The sequence below is a fragment of the Microcaecilia unicolor genome, chromosome 2 (genome assembly GCF_901765095.1).
Source record: "Microcaecilia unicolor chromosome 2, aMicUni1.1, whole genome shotgun sequence".
NCBI lineage: Eukaryota > Metazoa > Chordata > Amphibia > Gymnophiona > Siphonopidae > Microcaecilia > Microcaecilia unicolor.
This window is the reverse complement of record NC_044032.1, coordinates 336,049,725-336,070,099: the sequence shown is the minus strand read 5'-3', so window position 1 is coordinate 336,070,099 and position 20,375 is coordinate 336,049,725. Positions and strand designations below refer to the sequence as shown.

At 47.3% G+C, this 20,375-nt stretch overlaps 1 protein-coding gene across 1 annotated transcript in view; it reads right to left on the bottom strand.

Moving 5' to 3' along the window:
* GRHPR (glyoxylate and hydroxypyruvate reductase) overlaps positions 1–20,375 on the bottom strand; it is an 87,378-nt gene that overhangs the window by 5,380 nt on the left and 61,623 nt on the right. The window contains exon 8 of the mRNA XM_030194366.1: positions 13,875–14,005. Within this exon, the coding sequence (XP_030050226.1) occupies positions 13,875–14,005 (131 nt within the window). The remainder of the gene's footprint in view (positions 1–13,874; positions 14,006–20,375) is intronic.

Genomic DNA, 20,375 nt, shown 5'->3' with positions numbered 1-20,375 from the left:
AGAAAAATGAGAGAGAGGAGATATGACTGAGACATTTAAATATCTCCGCAGCATAAGTGAACAGGAGGCAGGTGTCTTTCAACTGAAAGGAAGCTCTGGAACGAGATGGCATACAATGAAGTTAAAAGGAGATACCCAAAAGTAATCTCAGGAAATACTTCTTTATGGAAAGGGAGGTAGATGCGTTGAACGACCTCCCGGTGGAGGAGATAAGGACTGCATCTGAATTCAAGAAAGTGTGGGACAGGCATGAAGGATCTCTTAGGGGAAGGAAGAGATAGTGGATGATATAGATGGGCCATATAGCCTTCTGCTATCACTTTCATGTTTCTGTGTTTCTGTTTATAAAGATGTAGAGCCATCAGCATTGAAAAGACACAAAAATAGGATGGAGGATCCACCAAAGCAGGTAAGATGGATTCTCCGAGGACAAGCAGGCTCATATATTATCACACGTGGGTGATGTCACGTCGGCCCCGGAGGATTTTCAAGCAAAAATCGCCAAAAGTCTCTTTTAGAGCGTTCCGTCGCGCGAGACGATCACACCGCCATGCGTGCGCACGATTTCCCACCCGCCGCACGAACACGCTCCTCAGTTGTTTTCTTTCCGCGTCTGAGAAGACACGGAGTTTTGCTTCACGCGCTTCGCGTTTCTTCGGATCCTATGGAGTAAAAGTTTCTTCAAATTGACTTTGCTTGTTTTTAAAAAAAAAAAAAAGAAATTTCCTTTATTTCCTTAATTTTTCTTCGTTTTAAAGTTTCCTTTCTTTTTCGTTTGCGACCGTTCTTAGGTTGCTCGGTCGGGTTTTTCCCTGTTTTGTGTCCTTTTTTCAGACACGATCGCGTCCTTTGATTTTGCGGAGGCCATTTTTCCTGCGATGTCATCGAAGACGCCCAGTGGCTTCAAGCCTTGCGCTCGCTGCAACCGGACCATCTCTGGCACTGATCCGCACTCCTGGTGCCTTCAGTGCCTTGGGCCCGACCATCTGCAGGAAAGCTGTGCCTCAAAATTAAAAAGCGCACTCAGCTTTCTAGAGAGGCCCAAAGAGAAAAGCTGTTTGGGTCCGGTCCCTCGACGTTGGCATCGGTACCGTCGACGTCGAGGGCAGCGTTGGCATCGGGAGACCGGGTACAGGCTGCCAAGAGACCGATGCGCGCTGGGAGCAGTGATGCATCGAGCGGGTCTCCACCTGCCTCGGCGCCTCCTGCGTTGCAGGCCCCCCGGGACCGACCTCTATCGGACCCGGCCCCGAGGAAGCGTGTGGATTCCACGTCTTCCTCACCGGTACTGAGGAATCTCGATGACGGGCGTCGGGTGAAGGCCAAGAAGCACCGTCATCGTTCTCCTTCTTGACATGGTACCGCAAGCTCCGGGTCATCGAAGCATTCGGTACCCGAGAAGCGTCGATGCCGAGAGGATCGCTCTCCCTCTGTTATGGAGGTATCGACGCATAGGTTGTCTGGCAGCCCGGTACCGGCTTCCCAGCCTCTGCAGATTCTGCCTCTGAAGCCCACACCGGCACCGCAGCCTTCCCCGACAGCTTCTGTAGATGAGCGCATCAAGGCTATTTTTCCTGATTTCATGGAAGCGGTGCTGCACCATTTGTGTCCGGCACCGGAGGTACCGGTACTGATGGTGCCGGAGGCTCCTGTGGCATCGTGCCTTTCGCCGGTGGTGAGGTCTCCTTCTCCGGTACCGCTTCCGGTATCGGGGTCGGCAGCCTCCCGAGTCGACTCTCCATTGCCTTCGATGGAGGAAGCTTCACCGGAGTCTCCTGGTGAGTCGACTTCTTGACACCATCATCGAAGTCACCGCACCTCCATGTTGAGACGGGCTCGGATCCGGGCTGCTCTTTCTGAGTTGTTAGCCCCATCCGATGATGGCTCATCTGATGAAGATGGGGGTCATGAAGTTTTCTCTGCCGAGAATTCTCAGAGACAGCTCTCCCCTCCGGAGAGCTTGTCTTTTTCATCTTTTGTGCGGGAAATGTCTGAGGCCATTCCCTTCCCTGTGGAGACTGTGGATGAGCCCAGGGCCAAGATGCTCGAGGTCCTGGATTATCCATCTCCACCTAAGTCTTCTACCACAGCTCCTTTTCACGATACACGCAGGGAAGTGCTGATGAGGAACTGGGAGAAGCCTCTTTCTTGTCCAACTACCCCCCAAAAGGCTGAATCCCAGTATCGGATCCATGGGTAACCCAGTTTTGTCCGGCCTCAGTTGCCTCATGACTCTGCAGTGGTGGATTCCGCTCTCAGAAGAGCTAAGAGTTCTAGGAACTTTGCCTCGGCACCCCCGGGGCGAGAACATAGAACCTTGGATTCTTTTGGGAGGAAGGCATATCAGGCTGGCATGCTCGCTTCCAAAATTCAGTCCTACCAGCTCTTTACGAGCATTCATTTGTGGAACTCAGTGCGGCAGCTTGAGAGCTTGGTTGATGCACTCCCACCGGAGCAGGCCGAGCCTTTTCGCCAAGTGGTCAGGCAGCAGAAGGTGTGTCGCAAGTTCCTGTCCAGGGGCATTTACGATACTTGCGATGTGACATCCAGATTTTCTGCTATGGGTATAGTGATGCGCAGACTCTCATGGCTGCGTGCCTCTAACCTGGAGGAGAGAACTCAGCAGAAAATTGCGGATATCCCTTGCCAGGGGGGAATCATCTTTTCGGTGAGAAGGTCGAAGAGTTGATTGATCATCTCTATCAGGGTGATAACGCTATGGACTCTCCCTCCTGCCGGGCGCCCTCTGCATCCGCTTCCTCTTCTAGGAAGTTTTTTAAAGGGAAGAGAAGTGCGCCTTACACCTCTAGGGGCCATAAGTACACTCCTACTTCTCGACAGCCGGTTCAGGCTCTGCCACAGCACGCTCGTTCTCGTCAACAGCGAGAGCCCAAACAGGCCCCTGCAGCTCCCCAGCAAAAACCAGGACGGGTTTTTGACTGGCTCCAGTTGAGCATAGCCACCATAAATGTGTCCGTGCCAGGCGATCTGCCTGTCGGGGGGAGGTTAAAATTTTTTCACCAAAGGTGGCCTCTGATAACCTCCGACCAGTGGGTTCTTCAAATAGTTTGGTTAGGATACACCCTCAATCTGGAAACCAAGCCTCCAAATTGCCCACCGGGAGCTCAGTCCTTCAGCTCCCAACACAAGCAGGTACTTGCAGAGGAACTCTCCGCCCTTCTCAGCGCCAATGCGGTCGAGCCCGTTCCACCAGGGCAAGAAGGGCTGGGATTCTATTCCAGGTACTTCCTTGTGGAAAAGAAGATGGGGGGATGCGTCCCATCCTAGACCTAAGGGGCCTGAACAAATATCTGGTTCGAGAAAAGTTCAGGATGCTTTCCTTGGGCACCCTTCTTCCCATGATTCAGGAAAACGATTGGCTATGCTCTCTGGACTTATAGGATGCTTATACCCATATCTCGATACTTCCAGCTCACAGGAAGTATCTGCGGTTTCGGCTGGGAACGCAGCATTTTCAGTATTGTGTGCTGCCTTTTGGCTTGGCGTCTGTGCCCAGGGTATTTACCAAGTGCCTGCAGTTGTTGCAGCATCTCTACGCAGACTGGGAGTGCATGTGTTCCCTTATCTCAACGATTGGCTGGTGAAGAGCACCTCTCAGGAAGGAGCTTTGCAGTCCATGCGGATGACTATTCAAGTGCTGGAGCTACTAGGGTTTGTCATCAATTACCCAAAGTCCCATCTCCACCCTGTTCAAAAATTGGAATTCATAGGGGCTCTGTTGTGCACGAAGACAGCTTGTGCCTATCTTCCCGAGCCAAGAGCAGACAACCTTCTGTCTCTGGTCTCCAAGGTTCAAGCGTCTCAATGGATCACAGCTCGGCAGATGTTGAGACTTCTGGGGCACATGTCTTCCACAGTTCATGTAACTCCCATGGCACGTCTTCACATGAGATCAGCTCAGTGGACCTTAGCTTCCCAGTGGTATCAAGCTACAGGGGATCTAGAGGATGTGATCCAGCTGTCCACCGACTTTCGGAATTCCCTTCAGTGGTGGACAATTCGATCCAATCTGGTTTTGGGGCACCCATTCCAAATTCCTCAGCCACAAAAAGTGCTGATGACGGATGCATCCCTCCTAGGGTTGGGAGCGCATGTAGATGGGCTTCATACTCAAGGAGCTTGGTCCCTTCAGGAAAAGCGTCTTCAGATCAATCTCCTGGAGTTACGAGCAATCTGGAACGCTCTAAAGGCTTTCAGAGATCGGCTATCCAACCAAATTATTCTGATTCAAACAGACAATCAGGTTGCGATGTACTACACAAACAAGCAGGGGGCACCGGATCTCGCCCTCTGTATCAGGAAGCTGTACAGATGTGGCTTTGGGCTCGCCAACATGGCATGTCTTTCCAAGCCGTTTATCTGGCCGGCGTAAACAACAGTCTGGCCGACAGGTTGAGCAGGATAATGCAACCTCACGAGTGGTCGCTGAACATGGCTGTAGCCAGAAAGATCTTCCGAGCGTGGGGCACTCCCTCAGCGGATCTTTTTGCCACTCAATTCAATCACAAGGTCCATCAGTTCTGTCCCAGACTTCAGGCCCACGGCAGGCTAGCGTCGGATGCCTTCCTCCTTCATCGGGGGACAGGCCTTCTGTATGCGTATCCTCCCATACCTCTGGTGGGGAAGACTTTGCTGAAACTCAAGCAAGATCGTGGAACCATGATTCTAATCGCTCCCTTCTGGCCGCGTCAGATCTGGTTCCCTCTTCTTCTGGAGTTGTCCTCCGAAGAACCGTGGAGATTGGAGTGTTTTCCAACTCTCATTACTCAGAACGAGGGGGCGCTTCTACATCCCAACCTCCAGTCTCTGGCTCTCACGGCCTGGATGTTGAGAGCTTAGAATTAGCCTCCTTGGGTCTTTCTGAGGGTGTCTCCCGAGTCTTGCTTGCTTCCAGGAAAGATTCCACTAAAAGATGTTACTCTTTTAAATGGAAGAGGTTTGCCGTCTGGTGTGACAGCAGGGCCCTAGATCCTCGCTCTTGTCCTACACAGACCTAGCTTGAGTACCTTCTGCATTTATCAGAGTCTGGTCTCAAGACCAACTCCGTAAGAGTTCACCTTAGTGCGATTAGTGCTTACCATCAACGTGTAGAAGGTCAGCCTATCTCTGGACAGCCTTTAGTTGTTCGCTTCATGAGAGGTTTGCTTTTTGTCAAAGCCCCCTGTCAAATCTCCTCCTGTGTCATGAGATCTCAATGTCGTTCTCACCCAGCTGATGAAACCCCCTTTCGAGCCACTGAATTCCTGCCATCTGAAGTACTTGACCTGGAAGGTCATTTTCTTGGTGGCTGTTACTTCAGCTTGTAGGGTCAGTGAGCTTCAGGCTCTAGTGGTTCATGCTCCTTACCTTAAATGTCATCATAACAGAGTAGTCCTCCGCACGCACCCTACGTTCTTGCCAAAGGTGGTGTCGGAGTTCCATCTGAACCAGTCAATTGTCTTGCTAACATTTTTTCCTCGCCCTCATACAAGCCCTGGCGAAAGCAAGCTGCACACTTTAGACTGCAAAAGAGCATTAGCCTTTTAAGTGGAGCGGACAAGCCCCCACAGACAGTCCGCCCAGTTGTTTATTTCTTTTAATCCCAACAAGAGGGGAGTTGCTGTCGGGAAACACACCATATCTAATTGGCTAGCAGATTGCATTTTCTTCACTTACGCCCAAGCTGGACTGACTTTAGAGGGCCATGTCACGACTCATAATGTTAGAGCCATGGCTGCGTCAGTGCTCATCTCAGGTCAGCCACTATTGATGAGATCTGCAAGGCTGCGACGTGGTCATCAGTCCACGCATTCACATCTCATTACTGCCTTCAGCAGGACAGTCGACGTGACAGTCGGTTTGGGCAGTCAGTGCTGCAGAATCTGTTTGGGGTTTAGAATCCAACTCCAACCCTCCTAGGCCCATTTTTATTCTGTTCCAGGCTGCACTCTCAGTTAGATGTTTCTTGTTTCAGGTCAATCCTTGTTATGCCCTCGCCGTTGCGAGGTCCAATTGACCATTGTTTGTTGTGTTGAGTGAGCCTGGGGGCTAGGGATACCCCACATGTGAGAATATCAGCCTGCTTGTCCTTGGAGAAAGCGAAGTTTCTTACCTGAAGCAGGTATTCTCCGAGGACAGCAGGCTGGATATTCTCACAAACCCTCCCACCTCCCCTTTGGAGTTGTTTTTCTTTTATCTTTTGGATTCAACTGAGGAGCGTGTCTGCGCGGTGGGTGGGAAATCGTGTGCGTGCATGCGCGGTGTGATTATCTCGCGCGACGAAACACTCTAGAAGAGACTTTTGGCGATTTTTGCTTGAAAATCCTTCGGGGCCGACGTGACGTCACCCACATGTGAGAATATCCAGCCTGCTGTCCTCAGGTAAGAACCTTCGCTGTACCAAGAGAAATAGTGTTTTTCCAATATCCTATATTTTTTTATTTTTGTTACATTTGTACCCCGCGCTTTCCCACTCATGGCAGGCTCAATGCGGCTTACATATTGTATACAGGTACTTATTTGCACCTGGGGCAATGGAGGGTTAAGTGACTTGCCCAGAGTCACAAGGAGCTGCCTGTGCCTGAAGTCCACCACCCTAACCACTAGGCCACTCCTCCACATATAATAATTTGCACCTCCAACATTCTATGTCTGGATGCCTGGGTTCGTAACATCCATTCCCACTCGTTGCCCCGCCCTCGCCTCAAAACGTAATGACGTCAGAGGGCGGAACAATGAGGGGGAAGGGAACGCTGGAGGCGAGATGATGTCAGGAGGAGAGAATCGCGGGACATCGAGGGGAGGGAGGATGGGCAGGGCAGAGGAGAATTGATGAACATGGATGGGATGGGAAGACAGTCATATGCGCCCCGTATAAGAGGCCTGGGGAGGCTAGCCCAACCGTGACTTTTCCCCTGGCTGCTGCCCCCCAAACGCACGGCTGCCTGGTGCAGCAGTGCTGCAGCCAGGCAGCTCTCGGACGGTCCCCTCTGCTCCTTCCTGCCCTCAGCTCCCCGATCAACAGCCCTCCTCTCCGTTCCTCCCCCCCCCCTTGCGTGTGTTTAACCCTTTACTTTCAGGCACAGCGACGGCAGTGAAGAGGACAACACAGCGGGCTCACCTCCAGCTTCTCCCTTCCCTCACACAGTGTCCCGCCTTCTGTGATGATGGATTTCCTGTTTCCGCGAGGGCGGGACACTGTGTGAGGGAAGGGAGAAGCTGTGTTGTCCTCTTCACTGCTGTCGCTGCAACTGAAAGTAAAAGGGTTAAACGCGTGAGGGGGGGGGGAAACGGAGAAGAGGGCTGTCAGGTTGCTGAGGAAGGGCAGGGAGAATCGCTGGACATGGATGGGAGGGCAGGGGGAGAGAAGAGATGGCTGGAATTGGAGAGGAGGGCAGGGGGAGAAGAGATCGCTGGACAGGAGAGGAGGGGAGGGCAGGGGAGAGAGGAGATCACTGGACAGGACAGGAGGGGAGGGCAGGGGAGAGAGAAGAATTGCTGGACATGGATGGATGAAGGGGAGGGCAGGGGAGAAAGAATTGCTGGACATGGATGGATGGAGGAGGCAGGGGAGAGAGCAAATTTGCTGGATATGGATGGATGGAGGAGAGGGCAGGGGAGAATGGAGAGTTGCTGGACATGGATGGATGAATGGGGACAGGGGAATGAGGAAATTTGCTGGATATGGGTGGATGGAGGAGAGGGCAGGGGAGAATGGACAGTTCCTGGACATGGATGGAGGGGAGGGGAGAGCAGGGGAGAGAGGAGAATTGCTGAACATGGATGGATGAATGGAGGGGGCAGGGGAGAGAGGAAATTTGCTGGATATGGGTGGATGGAGGAGAGGGCAGGGGAGTTTGTATAGATCTGTTTTGGTAAGAGGAAAAAAACACAGAGCTTATTAAGTTTACCTTGTGAGCTACGCTGGGCATCTTCAGACTTGGTTTGATTGGTAACTGAGGTTACTTGTGTCCTAGGGACAAATATCTTCATTACACTTAGTTGGTCAATCCTAATTCTTGTTACTCCTTGTCATACTTCACCTTTTCTCACTTGTGAATCACATCATTATGACCTTCATTCAGTGCAATACATGTTCTGCTTTAATCCTAAGGCAAACTATCTGGAACCTTAGAGCCTGTCCTATCTGTCTCCAAATGTCAGCCTTGAAAGAAGAGATCAACAAACTCAAGAAGGAATTAGCTACAATTAAAGAAGCATCCAGGATTACTCATTTTCGAGCTAATTTACCACCACCACTGCCTCAGAGAATGAAATATCAGAGGAGATGGGTCACAGTAGGCTCTGGTAGACTAAGATCTGTGACACAGAAACACTTGCCCTCCCAAGCTTTGTCCCTCTCAAATTCTTTTGCAGCATTGCATTTTATTTATTTATTGCATTTGTATCCCACACTTTCCCACGTATTTGCGGGTTCAGTGTGGCTTACAATACTTAGTGAATGATGGAAGTACAATGTGTTACAGTACAATTATGGGTTACATTATGAGGAGTTATGGGAAGACAAGTCAAAATCGTTTGGGGCGTAGAAACCATGGAATGTTACAATGGGGAAAAGATAGGGCGATAGAACAATAGTAAGAGAACGTAGGGTATAACATTTTTATCTGTGGGTGGAGTTTTAAGTGTTGTGAAAATATGGGGTAAGAGAATTCAGAAGAGAGTGTATTGATGCATTTCTATTAGTGTGTTTGGACTTCATATGTTTTGATCCTTGCAATAAATTTTCTCAAAGAGATAAGTCTTCAATCATTTGCGGAAGTCGGTTAATTCGTAGGTCATTTTCAGGTTGCGTGGTAGTGTATTCCAGAATTGCGTGCTCATATAGGAGAAGGTTGATGCATGCAGTACTTTGTATTTTATGCCTTTGCACTTAGGGAAGTGCAAAGGCATAAAATCATTACGATGGTGCAAAATGAAATACTGTGGTGGAACCAGAGGCAATGAAAGTAACACAACCCAAGAAACATCCCCCAAATAATGACAGAATGGTGAAAAGCAGAAAATTCTTACTGCTCAGAGACCCCATTATCAGAGGCATTAACTTAGGAACACAGTTCAGGATCTTCAGCTACAAGATGTACAGACCAAATACTGAAAGTGATCCGAGAAGCGAGCGAGGCTTTAAATGCATAGTAACATAGTAGATGACGGCAGAAAAAGACCTGCATGTTCCATCCAGTCTGCCCAACAAGATAAACTCATATGTGCTAGTTTTTTGTGTATACCTTACCTTGATTTGTACCTGTCTTTTTCAGGGCACAGACTGTATAAGTCCGCCCAGTACTATCCCCGCCTCCCAACCACCAGCCCCGCCTCCCACCACCGGCTCTGGCACAGACCGTATAAGTCTACCCAGCACTATCCCCGCCTCCCAACCACCAGCCCTGGCACAGACCGTATAAGTCTGCCCAGCACTAGCCCCGCCTCTCAATGTTGTAATTCACCTGGGGACAAATGACCTGGCCAACAATAGCAAGTTTACAGCACAGAGAGCTGCCAGAAGCTTGGGGAGGGACTGAAATCTTTTGTTTGGACTGTGGCTTTTTCTGCAGTAATTCCTATGTGGGGGAGGGGAGAGGAAAGACTATACAAAACAAAGGAATTCATTAAGTGGCTTGAGTCTTGGTGTAAAGAAGAAGGTTTTAGATATATAGGAGTGTGGGGTAATACGTGGAAAAATAACAGGCTGTACTGTAATGATGGGCTACATCTTTCTGTGATGGGAAAAAGGATCCTCGGGGAGAAATTCAGACAATATGTTTTTAGACATTTAAACTAGAGGGTGGGGATGACAAAAGGAAACAAGGGATTTTGGAAAGTCACCCCCAGAATAAACATGATGGCAGAGGGAAAGGTCATGCAAATATAGTAAACCACCTACACTCACTAAGCACATGGAAAGCTATGTGCACAAATGCTCGTAGTCTAAGTAAAAAGATTCAAGACTTGCAAGCCCTGATGTTTGAAGAAAACTTGGATATTGTTGCTATTACAGAGACGTGGTTCAACGATTCCCATGAATGGGATGTGACTGTACCGGGCTACAATCTTTTTAGGAAGGATAGAGCGGGCCAAAGAGGTGGAGGAGTGGCTCTGTATGTGAGAGACTATATCAGAGCAGCTGAAATGCGGGGAACCTGGGGAGAGAAAGAAGCTTTATGGATCGCCTTGGAAAGAGAAGATGGAAGCTGTATCCACATGGGGGTTATCTACAGATCTCCTGTGCAAATGGAGAAGTTAGACAAGGATCTGATAGAAGATATTCAAAAGATTGGTAGGAAAGGGGAGGTGCTACTGTTGGGAGATTTCAATTTGTCTGGCGTGGATTGGAATGTCCCGTCTGTGGAATCGGAAAGAAGTAAGGAGATTGTAGATGCCTGTCAAAGTGCCTTGCTCAGACAAATGGTGACGGAACCCACGAGGGAAGGGTCGATGCTGGATCTAGTGCTCACGAATGGGGGTAGTGTTTCCAATATCCACCTATATAATAGTGATCATCACACCGTATGGCAGGGGCGTAGCTACGTGGGGCAACGGGGGCATGGGCTCGAGGCAACATGGCTTTACCGAAGGAAAATCCTGCCAAACAAATCTTATTGACTTCTTTGACTGGGTGACCAAAGAACTGGATGAAGGATGTGCGCTAGATGTAATCTACTTGGACTTCAGCAAAGCCTTTGATATGGTCCCCCACAGAAGACTTGTGAATAAGCTGAAAGGGTTGAACTTAGGACCGAAACTGGATAAGAAACTGGTTGACCAACAGGTGGCAGACGGTGGTGGTAAATGGAATCCGCTCGGAGGAAAGGAAGGTGAGCAGTGGAGTTCCTCAGGGGTCGATGCTGGGGCCTATTCTGTTTAATATATTTATGGGAGATATTGCTGAAGGGTTGGAAGGAAAGGTGTGCCTTTTTGCGGATGACACGAAAATAGCCAATAGAGTGGATACCTGGAGGGAGTACAACCGATAAGAAGGGATCTCCGAACCTTAGAAGAATTGTCGAGGGTCTGGCAGTTAAAATTTAATACGTTAACCCTGGGGTAACCTGCTGTCCTGGTTTCAATGTTATATTATTGTATAAATTTACCAGAAATCGTTTTTTTCTTTTTACTCTATCTTTTTATATACTTTTTAATTTATTATGGAACACTCTAACTACTATATATGTGTTATGTTTAAGTGCAGACTATGAAGTGCTCAGTAAAACACATATCACTCTGGCTAGTCGACTGATCAGTAATATATGGTACTACAACATCATTGCACTTCAGCCCTCCCTCTCTCCTTATAAATATATCAAGTGTGTTGTTAAGGTGTGACAGACACAACCAACACAACTTTTATCGAATAGTACTTAGCTTAGAGCTGGTGCCACTTGTTCTTCGCAATCGTATAGAGTGCCTCACAGTAGGTAACCGGAGTTCTATGGATGGATTGATGTGATCGTGCAGTGAATTAAAATATGCCGAATTGCAAATCCACGATGTTTGGCTCTCTCTTCTTACTCTCAAATAGTTAGTTCTCAATTCTTAGTTCTCCGGAGTGATATGTGTTTTACTGAGCACTTCATAGATTGCACTTAAACATAGCACATATATAGTAGTTAGAGTGTTCCACAGCAAATTAAAAAATACATAAAAAGATAGAGTAAAAAGAAAAAAACGGTTTCTAGTAAATTTATACAGTTAAAATGTAATCCCAAATTGTGTAGAGTGATGCACTTGTGGTGCAGAAACCCGAAAGAGAGATACCGAATAGGAGGGGAGAGATTAGTAAGCTCGATTCAGGAGAGAGACCTTGGGATGTTGGTTTCTGAGGATCTAAAGGTGAAGAAACAATGCGACACTTGAAACCCACTGTACCCACATGTAGGTGCCCCCCTTCACCCCTTAGGGCTATGGTAGTGGTGTTCAGATGTGGGGAGTGGGTTTTGGGGGGGGGGGCGTTGGGGGGCTCAGCACAGAAGGTAGGGGGAGCTATGCACCTGGGGGCAATTTGTGAAGTCCACTGCAGTGCCCCCTAGGGTGCCCGGTTGGTGTCCTGGCATGTCAGGGGGACCAGTGCACTACGAATGCTGGCTCCTCCTATGACCAAATGCCTTGGATTTGGTCATTTTTGAGATGGACATCCTCGGTTTCCATTATCACCGAAAACCGGGGACGACCATCTCTAAGGTCGACCTAAATGTTGAGATTTGGGCGTCCCCGACCGTATTATCGAAACAAAAGATGGACGCCCATCTTGTTTCGATAATAGCGATTTCCCCGCCCCTTTGCCGGGACATCCTTAGAGATGGGCGCCCTTAGAGATGGTCGTCCCCGTTCGATAATGCCCCTCCACGTATACATTAATAATCATTTAGCTGATTACTTCTACCTAGAGTATGGTACTCATCAAGGGTGCCCACTGTCACCACTATTATTTGACCTTGTCCTGTTATACTTAACTAAGCCTGCTCAAACAATACCAGTGCTGTTGGAGCTCATTATTTCATTTCGGCAGTTTTCTGGCAACAAGATCAATTGCACGAAGTCTGAACTACTCCCGCTAAATTTGCATTGTACTAAGGGGGTCTCATAGTCTCCTATCCCTTCAAATGGCAACCGGTTTGTCTTAAATATCTTGATATTCAGCTTCGGCCTACGTTGGATGACACATCGGATGCTAATGCTACTGCTATGCTCGCTAAAGTAAAATATTTATGTGATGCGTGGACCCCCAAACGGTTGTCTTGCGGGGCAGCATTGAGACTGTCAAAATGTCTATTGCTTCAGTAATCTTGTATTACTTGAACATGATTCTTGTTTTTTTTCTCTCATCCATCTACAAATCACTTGATCAGCTCATTGCTCGTTTCATTTGGTATGGAAAGCAACCTAGAATTGCACTGAGGAAACTCCAACTTCCTAAAGACCAGGGAGGAGTAAATTTACCCCATTTTTTACAACTATCATTGGGCATATCTCAGGAAGGAACACTCTGGTTGTTGAATATGCCTGCTGTGGAGAGACCGGCTTGGTATTTGCTGGAGAGGACCTTATTAGGATTTATTCACTGATAAAGTAAACTTTTATAAGCTTCTTTACAGATACCACCTTACCCCTGATAAGGTAAAAAAAGGTATTCTCTGAAGCCTCAAACTGCTGTTGGAGACTGTGTGGCCAAGAGGGGACATGGTGGGGGTGTGTTAAGGGAAAAGAAAGGGTTCTCAGGCAGGAGGGATGAGAAAACAGAATGAAGAAGCAGAGGAAAGGGAACGTAAGGAGGAACCCCTCTTATCCCATCAATCTTTCTCTGCACCCCTCTCTACTCCCCCCCCCCCCCCAAATCCAGTCCCTCTCCCCATAATCTCTTCACTCACCATTTTGCTCCTTTTCCTCTGATCTTCTTACTCATGCTCTATGCTGTGTGTGAGGATTACACTGACAGTGCTATACTTCAAGATGCATGCTTCTCTGCTGCCTGGGGCTGGGACATCTTAGTATTCCACAGTTCAGGGATTACACACTGACTTGGCAGCAGAGTAGGATTCACCCTGAGCCACTGCACTGCCACTGTTGTCTTCCTTCTCAGAAGTGGAATTGGCAAGAGGTAGGGAGAAGGGACAGAGAGGAGATCCAGGAACAATGGTCCTGCCAGAATGAGGCAGGAAACCTGACATACAAAATAAGTGCATGCCATTTGACTATAGAGAATGTGAACAAACAGAAGACTGTTCTGCTAAAAGTCTAGGGAATCAACAGACTGCCATAATCCTTACTTGGACTTGAACAAAAAGACAGAAAATGTCAAATAGTAGTCTATATTAAATCATCCATTCTTTGTCCAATAAAAATAAAAATAAGCTCACCACAGTTTTTGAGTGTGAGGAGTGCATGGTCCATTGGCAAGGGCTCTGGGACTGTGACATCTAGACCAGCAGCTGCAATCTGACTGCTGGCCAAGGCCTGGTACAGATCCTCCTGATTCACCACAGCACCCCTAAGAAGCATCACAGTAAGTCAGCACAGTGCCAAAACAAGACCTGAACTATGGACCATTACATCAGTACAACTTGCAAATCTGCTCAGAGGTCACACATAAAGATATCTGGCTCAATAATTAAATTTGGTGGTTAGTGTTTCTTTTAAATGCCAGCCACAGGATTTAAATATATACCTCAATTTTTAGTGATGGCTGATATCTGGATATCAGCTTTGAATATCTGGGCATGGCAAGGACTGCTGATGTCATCTAGATAATGACGATGTTCAGTGCCGCTATCCCTAAAGCTATCCCAATAACTCAGGGAAGCTTTTTTGTAGTCTAAATTATGCTGAATATGGCCTCAATCTGGATAGTGTTGGGGCGGTCTGCAATGATTTTCAATGGCATTATCTGCATAATGCCTCTGAAAATCACTGCCTTGCTCTAGCAAGCAGCATTTACTCAGATAGCAGGTGCTGCTACCTAATAAGTGCCTTTAAGTATCAGGCCAGTCAGTTTTTTTGACAGAAAATTTGTAGCCAAATTTTCAGACTTTCAAATTTATTATGCAAGTCTGGATGGATTTAAGACTTGCTAGGCAGTTCAAATTGTGGGTAAATGGTTTGAGATTATTATATATTTTTTAAACTTATTTTTATGCAATTACAAAAGAATAACACTTGACTGAAATAATAAACTGATAAACAAAAAGAAATCAAGGAGCTTGTTTACTAAGCTGCAGTAAAAAGTGGCCTTACATGGGGGTTTCCCATGCGCTAAGGCAAGTTTTCCTGCAGCTGAAAAAATGGCCTTTTTGTATTAATGGCTGTGTGCTAATGTTGCTATTAGCATGCGGCCATTAAAAAAATGTACTGCATGAGCACTTAAAGCCACCTAGCATCTAATGCAGCTTAGTAAAAGTGTCCTAAAAGATTCCATGAGCAATTTAACGCAGTCCATACTTGACTTGTATCCAACATTAAAACAAAAGCAGACTTCAGATAGGTTTGAACAGACAAGAATCTAGGATAGGTTGAGGTTACAGGACACTTGCCACTCACAAAAAAAAAGGCAATTGCAACGGATGAAAAAAAAGAAATACATCATGCTTTTATACTAAACAGTACACCTACAGAAACATTTCAAAAGAAAAGGGGCCTCAATTTGCTGGATCCTTGATCATAGAAATAAAGATTATTTTCTCCTTTTCTGCATAGCCTTGGCCATGTCTTTAGACACCCACAACTGATGGTTTTAAAAAGTGCTGTTTCCTTTGTCTAAAAAACAGATTCAATATTATAAATCTCTCTTGTATTTCCAAGCAAATGTAACAATCAACGCAGCAGCAGAAACCAAATTCTCCACTAGTTCTAGGTGAATTCAAACTGCCCAACAATACTTCTAATTCTTCTGAATGGTCAGTTTCCAGTCTTTGAGATGGGACTATAATATAGTCTAACCAGTTTAGGCAGAGTATGCTGGTATATCCAAAATCTCTATCATATACTTCAGAAATCAGTCCACTAATCCTAGACAAATTTATAAATCATATATTTTTGCTTCTGAACAAATATTTCATTGGATGGTTTGGGATTTGTGTCACTTTTTTGCTAATAGAGTTTGGATCTTCAGAAAATTCACAACAGATTTCATTGCCTCAGTGAACTGCTTCCTATTTTCTCCAAGACCAATGGAAAATATCTATCTGCCATTTTCACAACATAATCAAGGGAAAATCCAAATTTTCTTGTTAAATATGAACCAGGTTGAAATCCAGCTGGTTGCAGATCCTTATCTGTAACTTCTACTACAAAGGTTCAACATCAGAATTTTAAGTGATACACTGTAATCTGTTCTAGCAATCTCTGAGATATGACATTGCTAAATAACTGTTCCAGAAGTAACCCTCCTCCACACCTCAGGGCTCACATAGGTAGTATGTACTTACTGCTTAAGAACATAAGAACAGCCATACTGATGAGGCACAATGTCTGTATGCAATATCTGTACAAAAACTAAAGTCAGACAGGGAGGAATCATGGATTCATCTGCTGTGACTAAAGGAAAGAAAATTATCAAGGTAAGAACCTAATTTTCCCTTCATTGTCATCAACAGCAGATGAATCCATTAACTGATGGGATGTACCAAAGCACTTCCTAAGTAGGGTGGGAACAGGCAACTCCGCGAGCAAGCACTTGCGCTCCAAAATGCGCATCCTGCCGTGCTGCCACATCCAGCCTGTAATGCCGCACGAAAGAGAGCTGAGAAGCCCAGGTAGCAGCACAACAGATCTCTTGAAAAGACACCCATTTCAGCCCACAAAGAGGACATTGCCCTTGTACAGTGCGCTTTAAACGCTTCAGGCGGTGACCGCCCTGAAAGCAGATAAGCAGAAAAAATGAGTTCCTTAAGCCAGCGTGCTATAGTGGCCTTAGATGCCGGAAACCCCCGTTGGGGACCTGCCAACAGAACAAATAAATGATCAGAATTCCTAAACTCATTTGACATCTGCAGATACTGCCATAGAGCCCTGTGGACATCCAAAAGGCACAATTGCCCAAAGGAGTCCGGAAACTCCTCCTTACAAAAGGAAGGAAGAAAAATGGGCTGATTCAGGTGAAAAGCTGAAACCACCTTAGGCAGAAAGGAAGGCACCATATGAACAGTTACCCCAGATTCCGAGAACTGTAGAAAACGATCCCGACAAGAAAGAGCCTGAAGCTCAGACACTCTTCTTGCCGACGTCATTGCCACTAAAAAAACTGTCTTGAGAGTCACATCTTTCTCAGAAGCCCGTTTAAGAGGCTCAAATGGAGATCGCTGGAGCGCCTTCAAAACGAGCCCCAGGTTCCAAGTCGGACCATCAGGGTCAGACCATTGAGCTGAAATAAGCGCTTGGATGGAAACATGCATGGGAAAAGCCCGAGAAGGCTTGTTAGTACTAGCCATCCTAGGATTAATAGAAGAGGCAGCACCCTCGTCAGGATCTTCAATACAAAGGGCCTGTAAGGCATCAGAAATGAGAGCTGGAAGTTCATTGTGGTGGAAAATCCAAACCGCTTTAGGGTCATCCAACGTCCGTGGCAAGCAGCCACCCTCGTCTGGATCATCAGTCCGTGATGGCCTGCCAGACCCCTCAGACTCCCCGAAGCTAGACCACGGGGGAGAACAGGGTGAAGAGTCCTCCTCAGACGGGGTATTCACTCGTCTACGCTTAGCGTCAGCCAAAAGCTCAGGGGAAGAAATAAAAGTCTCCAGCAGACGCTGGGCTAACAAGAACTGGAGGCAACCCAGTCCAAAAGGAATTGTCAGGAGCCTCAGGCAGTGCTCTTTTTAACATAAAAGCCTTATGCATCAGCAGCACAAATTCAGGGGAGAAAAACTCACCCTGTAAATCCGCCCCCACATTGGGGGAAGCGGAGGCAATAGCTCCTCTAGAAACCTCGAAACGAGGCGTCCCCCCTGCACTCAGACCCCTCCACAACCGTGAGGGTCGAGTCACGCGGTGCCTCCAAGATGACGCCCGCTGCTAACTCTGTTGGGCGGGAAGACTCACCACCCGCCATTCTCGTGCCAACATTAGCATCTAGGCAGCATGAGCTGCAAAGCCCCGCTGCTGATCTGCGTTTCCCACAGTGGGAGCAGCGCTTAACCCCTTCGCCAGCCATTAAATACAGAAAAGAAAATGGCGCCTTTGCACCAAAACTTAACCCGCACAGAGCGCTGTCAGCGGGAACCTCCCCGGAGGAGCTGGGCACCACTCTCACCTCAGGAGACCGAGTCAAATGAGCTTCGGTCAAGCTGCACCGAACCAGAAGCTCTGGAGAAAGCCTCAGAAATCACCACGCTGAGAAAGCGAGCCTCTCTCTCTCTCTTTTTTTTTTTTTTTTTTTACTGTGAGGAAAGTTAGAGGCAGGCAGCCACAGAGGAACTCCGGGAGGAGGGGGAATGTGGTAAGGCAGGGACAGGGAAAACCAAGTGTGCCTTTAAAGTGGGAACCACCAGCCACAACACCCCCCCCGCTCTACTGGCAAAGCACAGAAGCCACCCCAGGCAGAAATCCAGGAGCTGAGAAAGCGACGTCCACACCTGCTGTAAGATAGAGATATACTGAAGGCAGAGGGGGCTGGGCGTCCAGGAACACCATGTGCTTTCAGTGTTCTCTATCTCCATCTGCTGGTAAGCGGATACAACCCATCTGCATATCCTCGGAGCCTTCGCCGGAGTGACTCCCAGGTCCGTTCCGATCCACTCGGGGCCTCTGCTCAAGGTGCCGCGCGCCTAACGGCGCGTGAAAGCTTTCCTTCTAATAAGTTCTGGGAGAAGAGGATATTTCTCTGGTAAGTGAACAAATTTTGCTTGTGCTTTCGGAACTTGAAGATTGGGGTTTAAAGGAGGAACTGTAAGTTAGTGATAGGCTGATATCCTTGATACTTTAGCAAGTTTTAAATTACGGAAAAACTCAAAAAACACTAGGATGGAGTCAGCAGTCCAGCAGCGAGAGGGGTGCTATCCAGTCTTTTGCATTGAGTGTCATATGTATGATTATCTCCCAATTAGTGAGGTGTCATATGTGTGTGCCCGATGTAAAGAGCTCCTAGCTCTCAGAGAACGTGTCCGTTCTCTTGAGGCTAGAGTAGCAGACTTGATGGAGCTGAGGGAGACAGAGAGGTACATAGAGGAGACCTACAGGGATGTTGTAGAGAAGTCCCACCTCCAGTCAGGTAGCCCCTGTGCTACCTTGGAGGAGGGAGGTCTCCTAGAAGGAGAGCATCACCCTGGTGAAGTAGGAAGTACTCCTGTAGCCAGGACCTGCCCACCAGGGGATGTATTATCCTTTCGCACCGAGGATATATCTCCAAATGTTGCCCGGGAGGGAAAGGTTAGGACAGCTGTTGTACTGGGTGATTCGATCATTAGGCATATAGATAGCTGGGTGGCTGGTGGACGTGAGGATCGCCTGGTGACTTGCCTGCCTGGTGCGAAGGTGGCGGACCTCACGCGTCACCTAGATAGGATTTTAGATAGTGCTGGGGAGGAGACGGCTGTCTTGGTACATGGGGTACTAATGACATAGGAAAATGTGGGAGGAGAGGTTCTGGAAGCAAAATTTAGGCTCTTAGGTAGAAAGCTGAAATCCAGATCCTCCAGGGTAGCATTTTCTGAAATGCTACCTGTGCCACGCGCAGGGCCCAAGAGACAGGCAGAGCTCCAGAGTCTCAATGCGTGGATGAGACGATGGTGCAGGGAGGAGGGCTTTAGATTTGTTAGGAACTGGGCAACATTCTGGGGAAGGGGGAGCCTATTCCGAAAGGATGGGCTCCATCTTAACCAGAGTGGGACCAGGCTGCTGGCATCGGCGTTTAAGAAGGAGATAGAGCAGCTTTTAAACTAGAAATGGGGGGAAGGCCGACAGTCGCTCAAAAGAGCATGGTTCAGGATAAGGTATCTTTCAAAGATATCACCATAACAGGGAAGATAGAGTATCCTGATAGTGAGGTTGCAAAAGAGATTGTAGTAGATCGGGTATCTTTAAATAACAATAAAAATCAGACAAAAGATTGCCAATTAATACTGTCAAGTACTAAGCATGATGTACTTAGGAACAACAAACATAGTTTGAAATGTCTATATGCGAATGCCGGAGCCTAAGAAATAAGATGGGGGAGTTGGAATATATTGCACTAAATGAAAAATTAGATATAATAGGCATCTCTGAGACCTGGTGGAAGGAGGATAACCAGTGGGACACTGTCATACCGGGGTACAAATTATATCGTAGTGATAGGGTGAATCGGATTGGTGGAGGGGTAGCATTGTATATTAACGAGAGCCTTGAATCAAATAGATTGAAAATTCTGCAGGAAACAAAACACTCCTTGGAATCACTGTGGATTGAAATTCCATGTGCAAAGGGGGAAAAGGATAGTGATAGGAGTGTACTACCGTCCGCCTGGCCAGGACGAACAGACCGGATGCGGAAATGTTAAAGGAAATCAGGGACGCAAACAAACTGGGCAACACAATAATAATGGGGGATTTCAATTACCCGCATATAGACTGGGTTAATGTAACTCTGTACACGCAAGGGACATAAGATTTCTTGATGAAATCAAGGACAGCTTCATGGAACAGCTAGTTCAGGAGCCGACAAGAGAAGGAAAAATACTAGACTTAGTCCTTAGTGGTGCTCATGATCTAGTGCAGGGGGTAACGATACGAGGGCCGCCTTGATAACAGTGATCATAATATGATCGGTTTTGATATTGGCATTGAAGAAGTGAAACTAGGAAATCAAGTACGCTAGCGTTTAACTATAGAAAAGGTGATACGACAAAATGAAAAAAATGGTAAAAAAAAGACTGAAAGGAGCAGCTCGCAGAG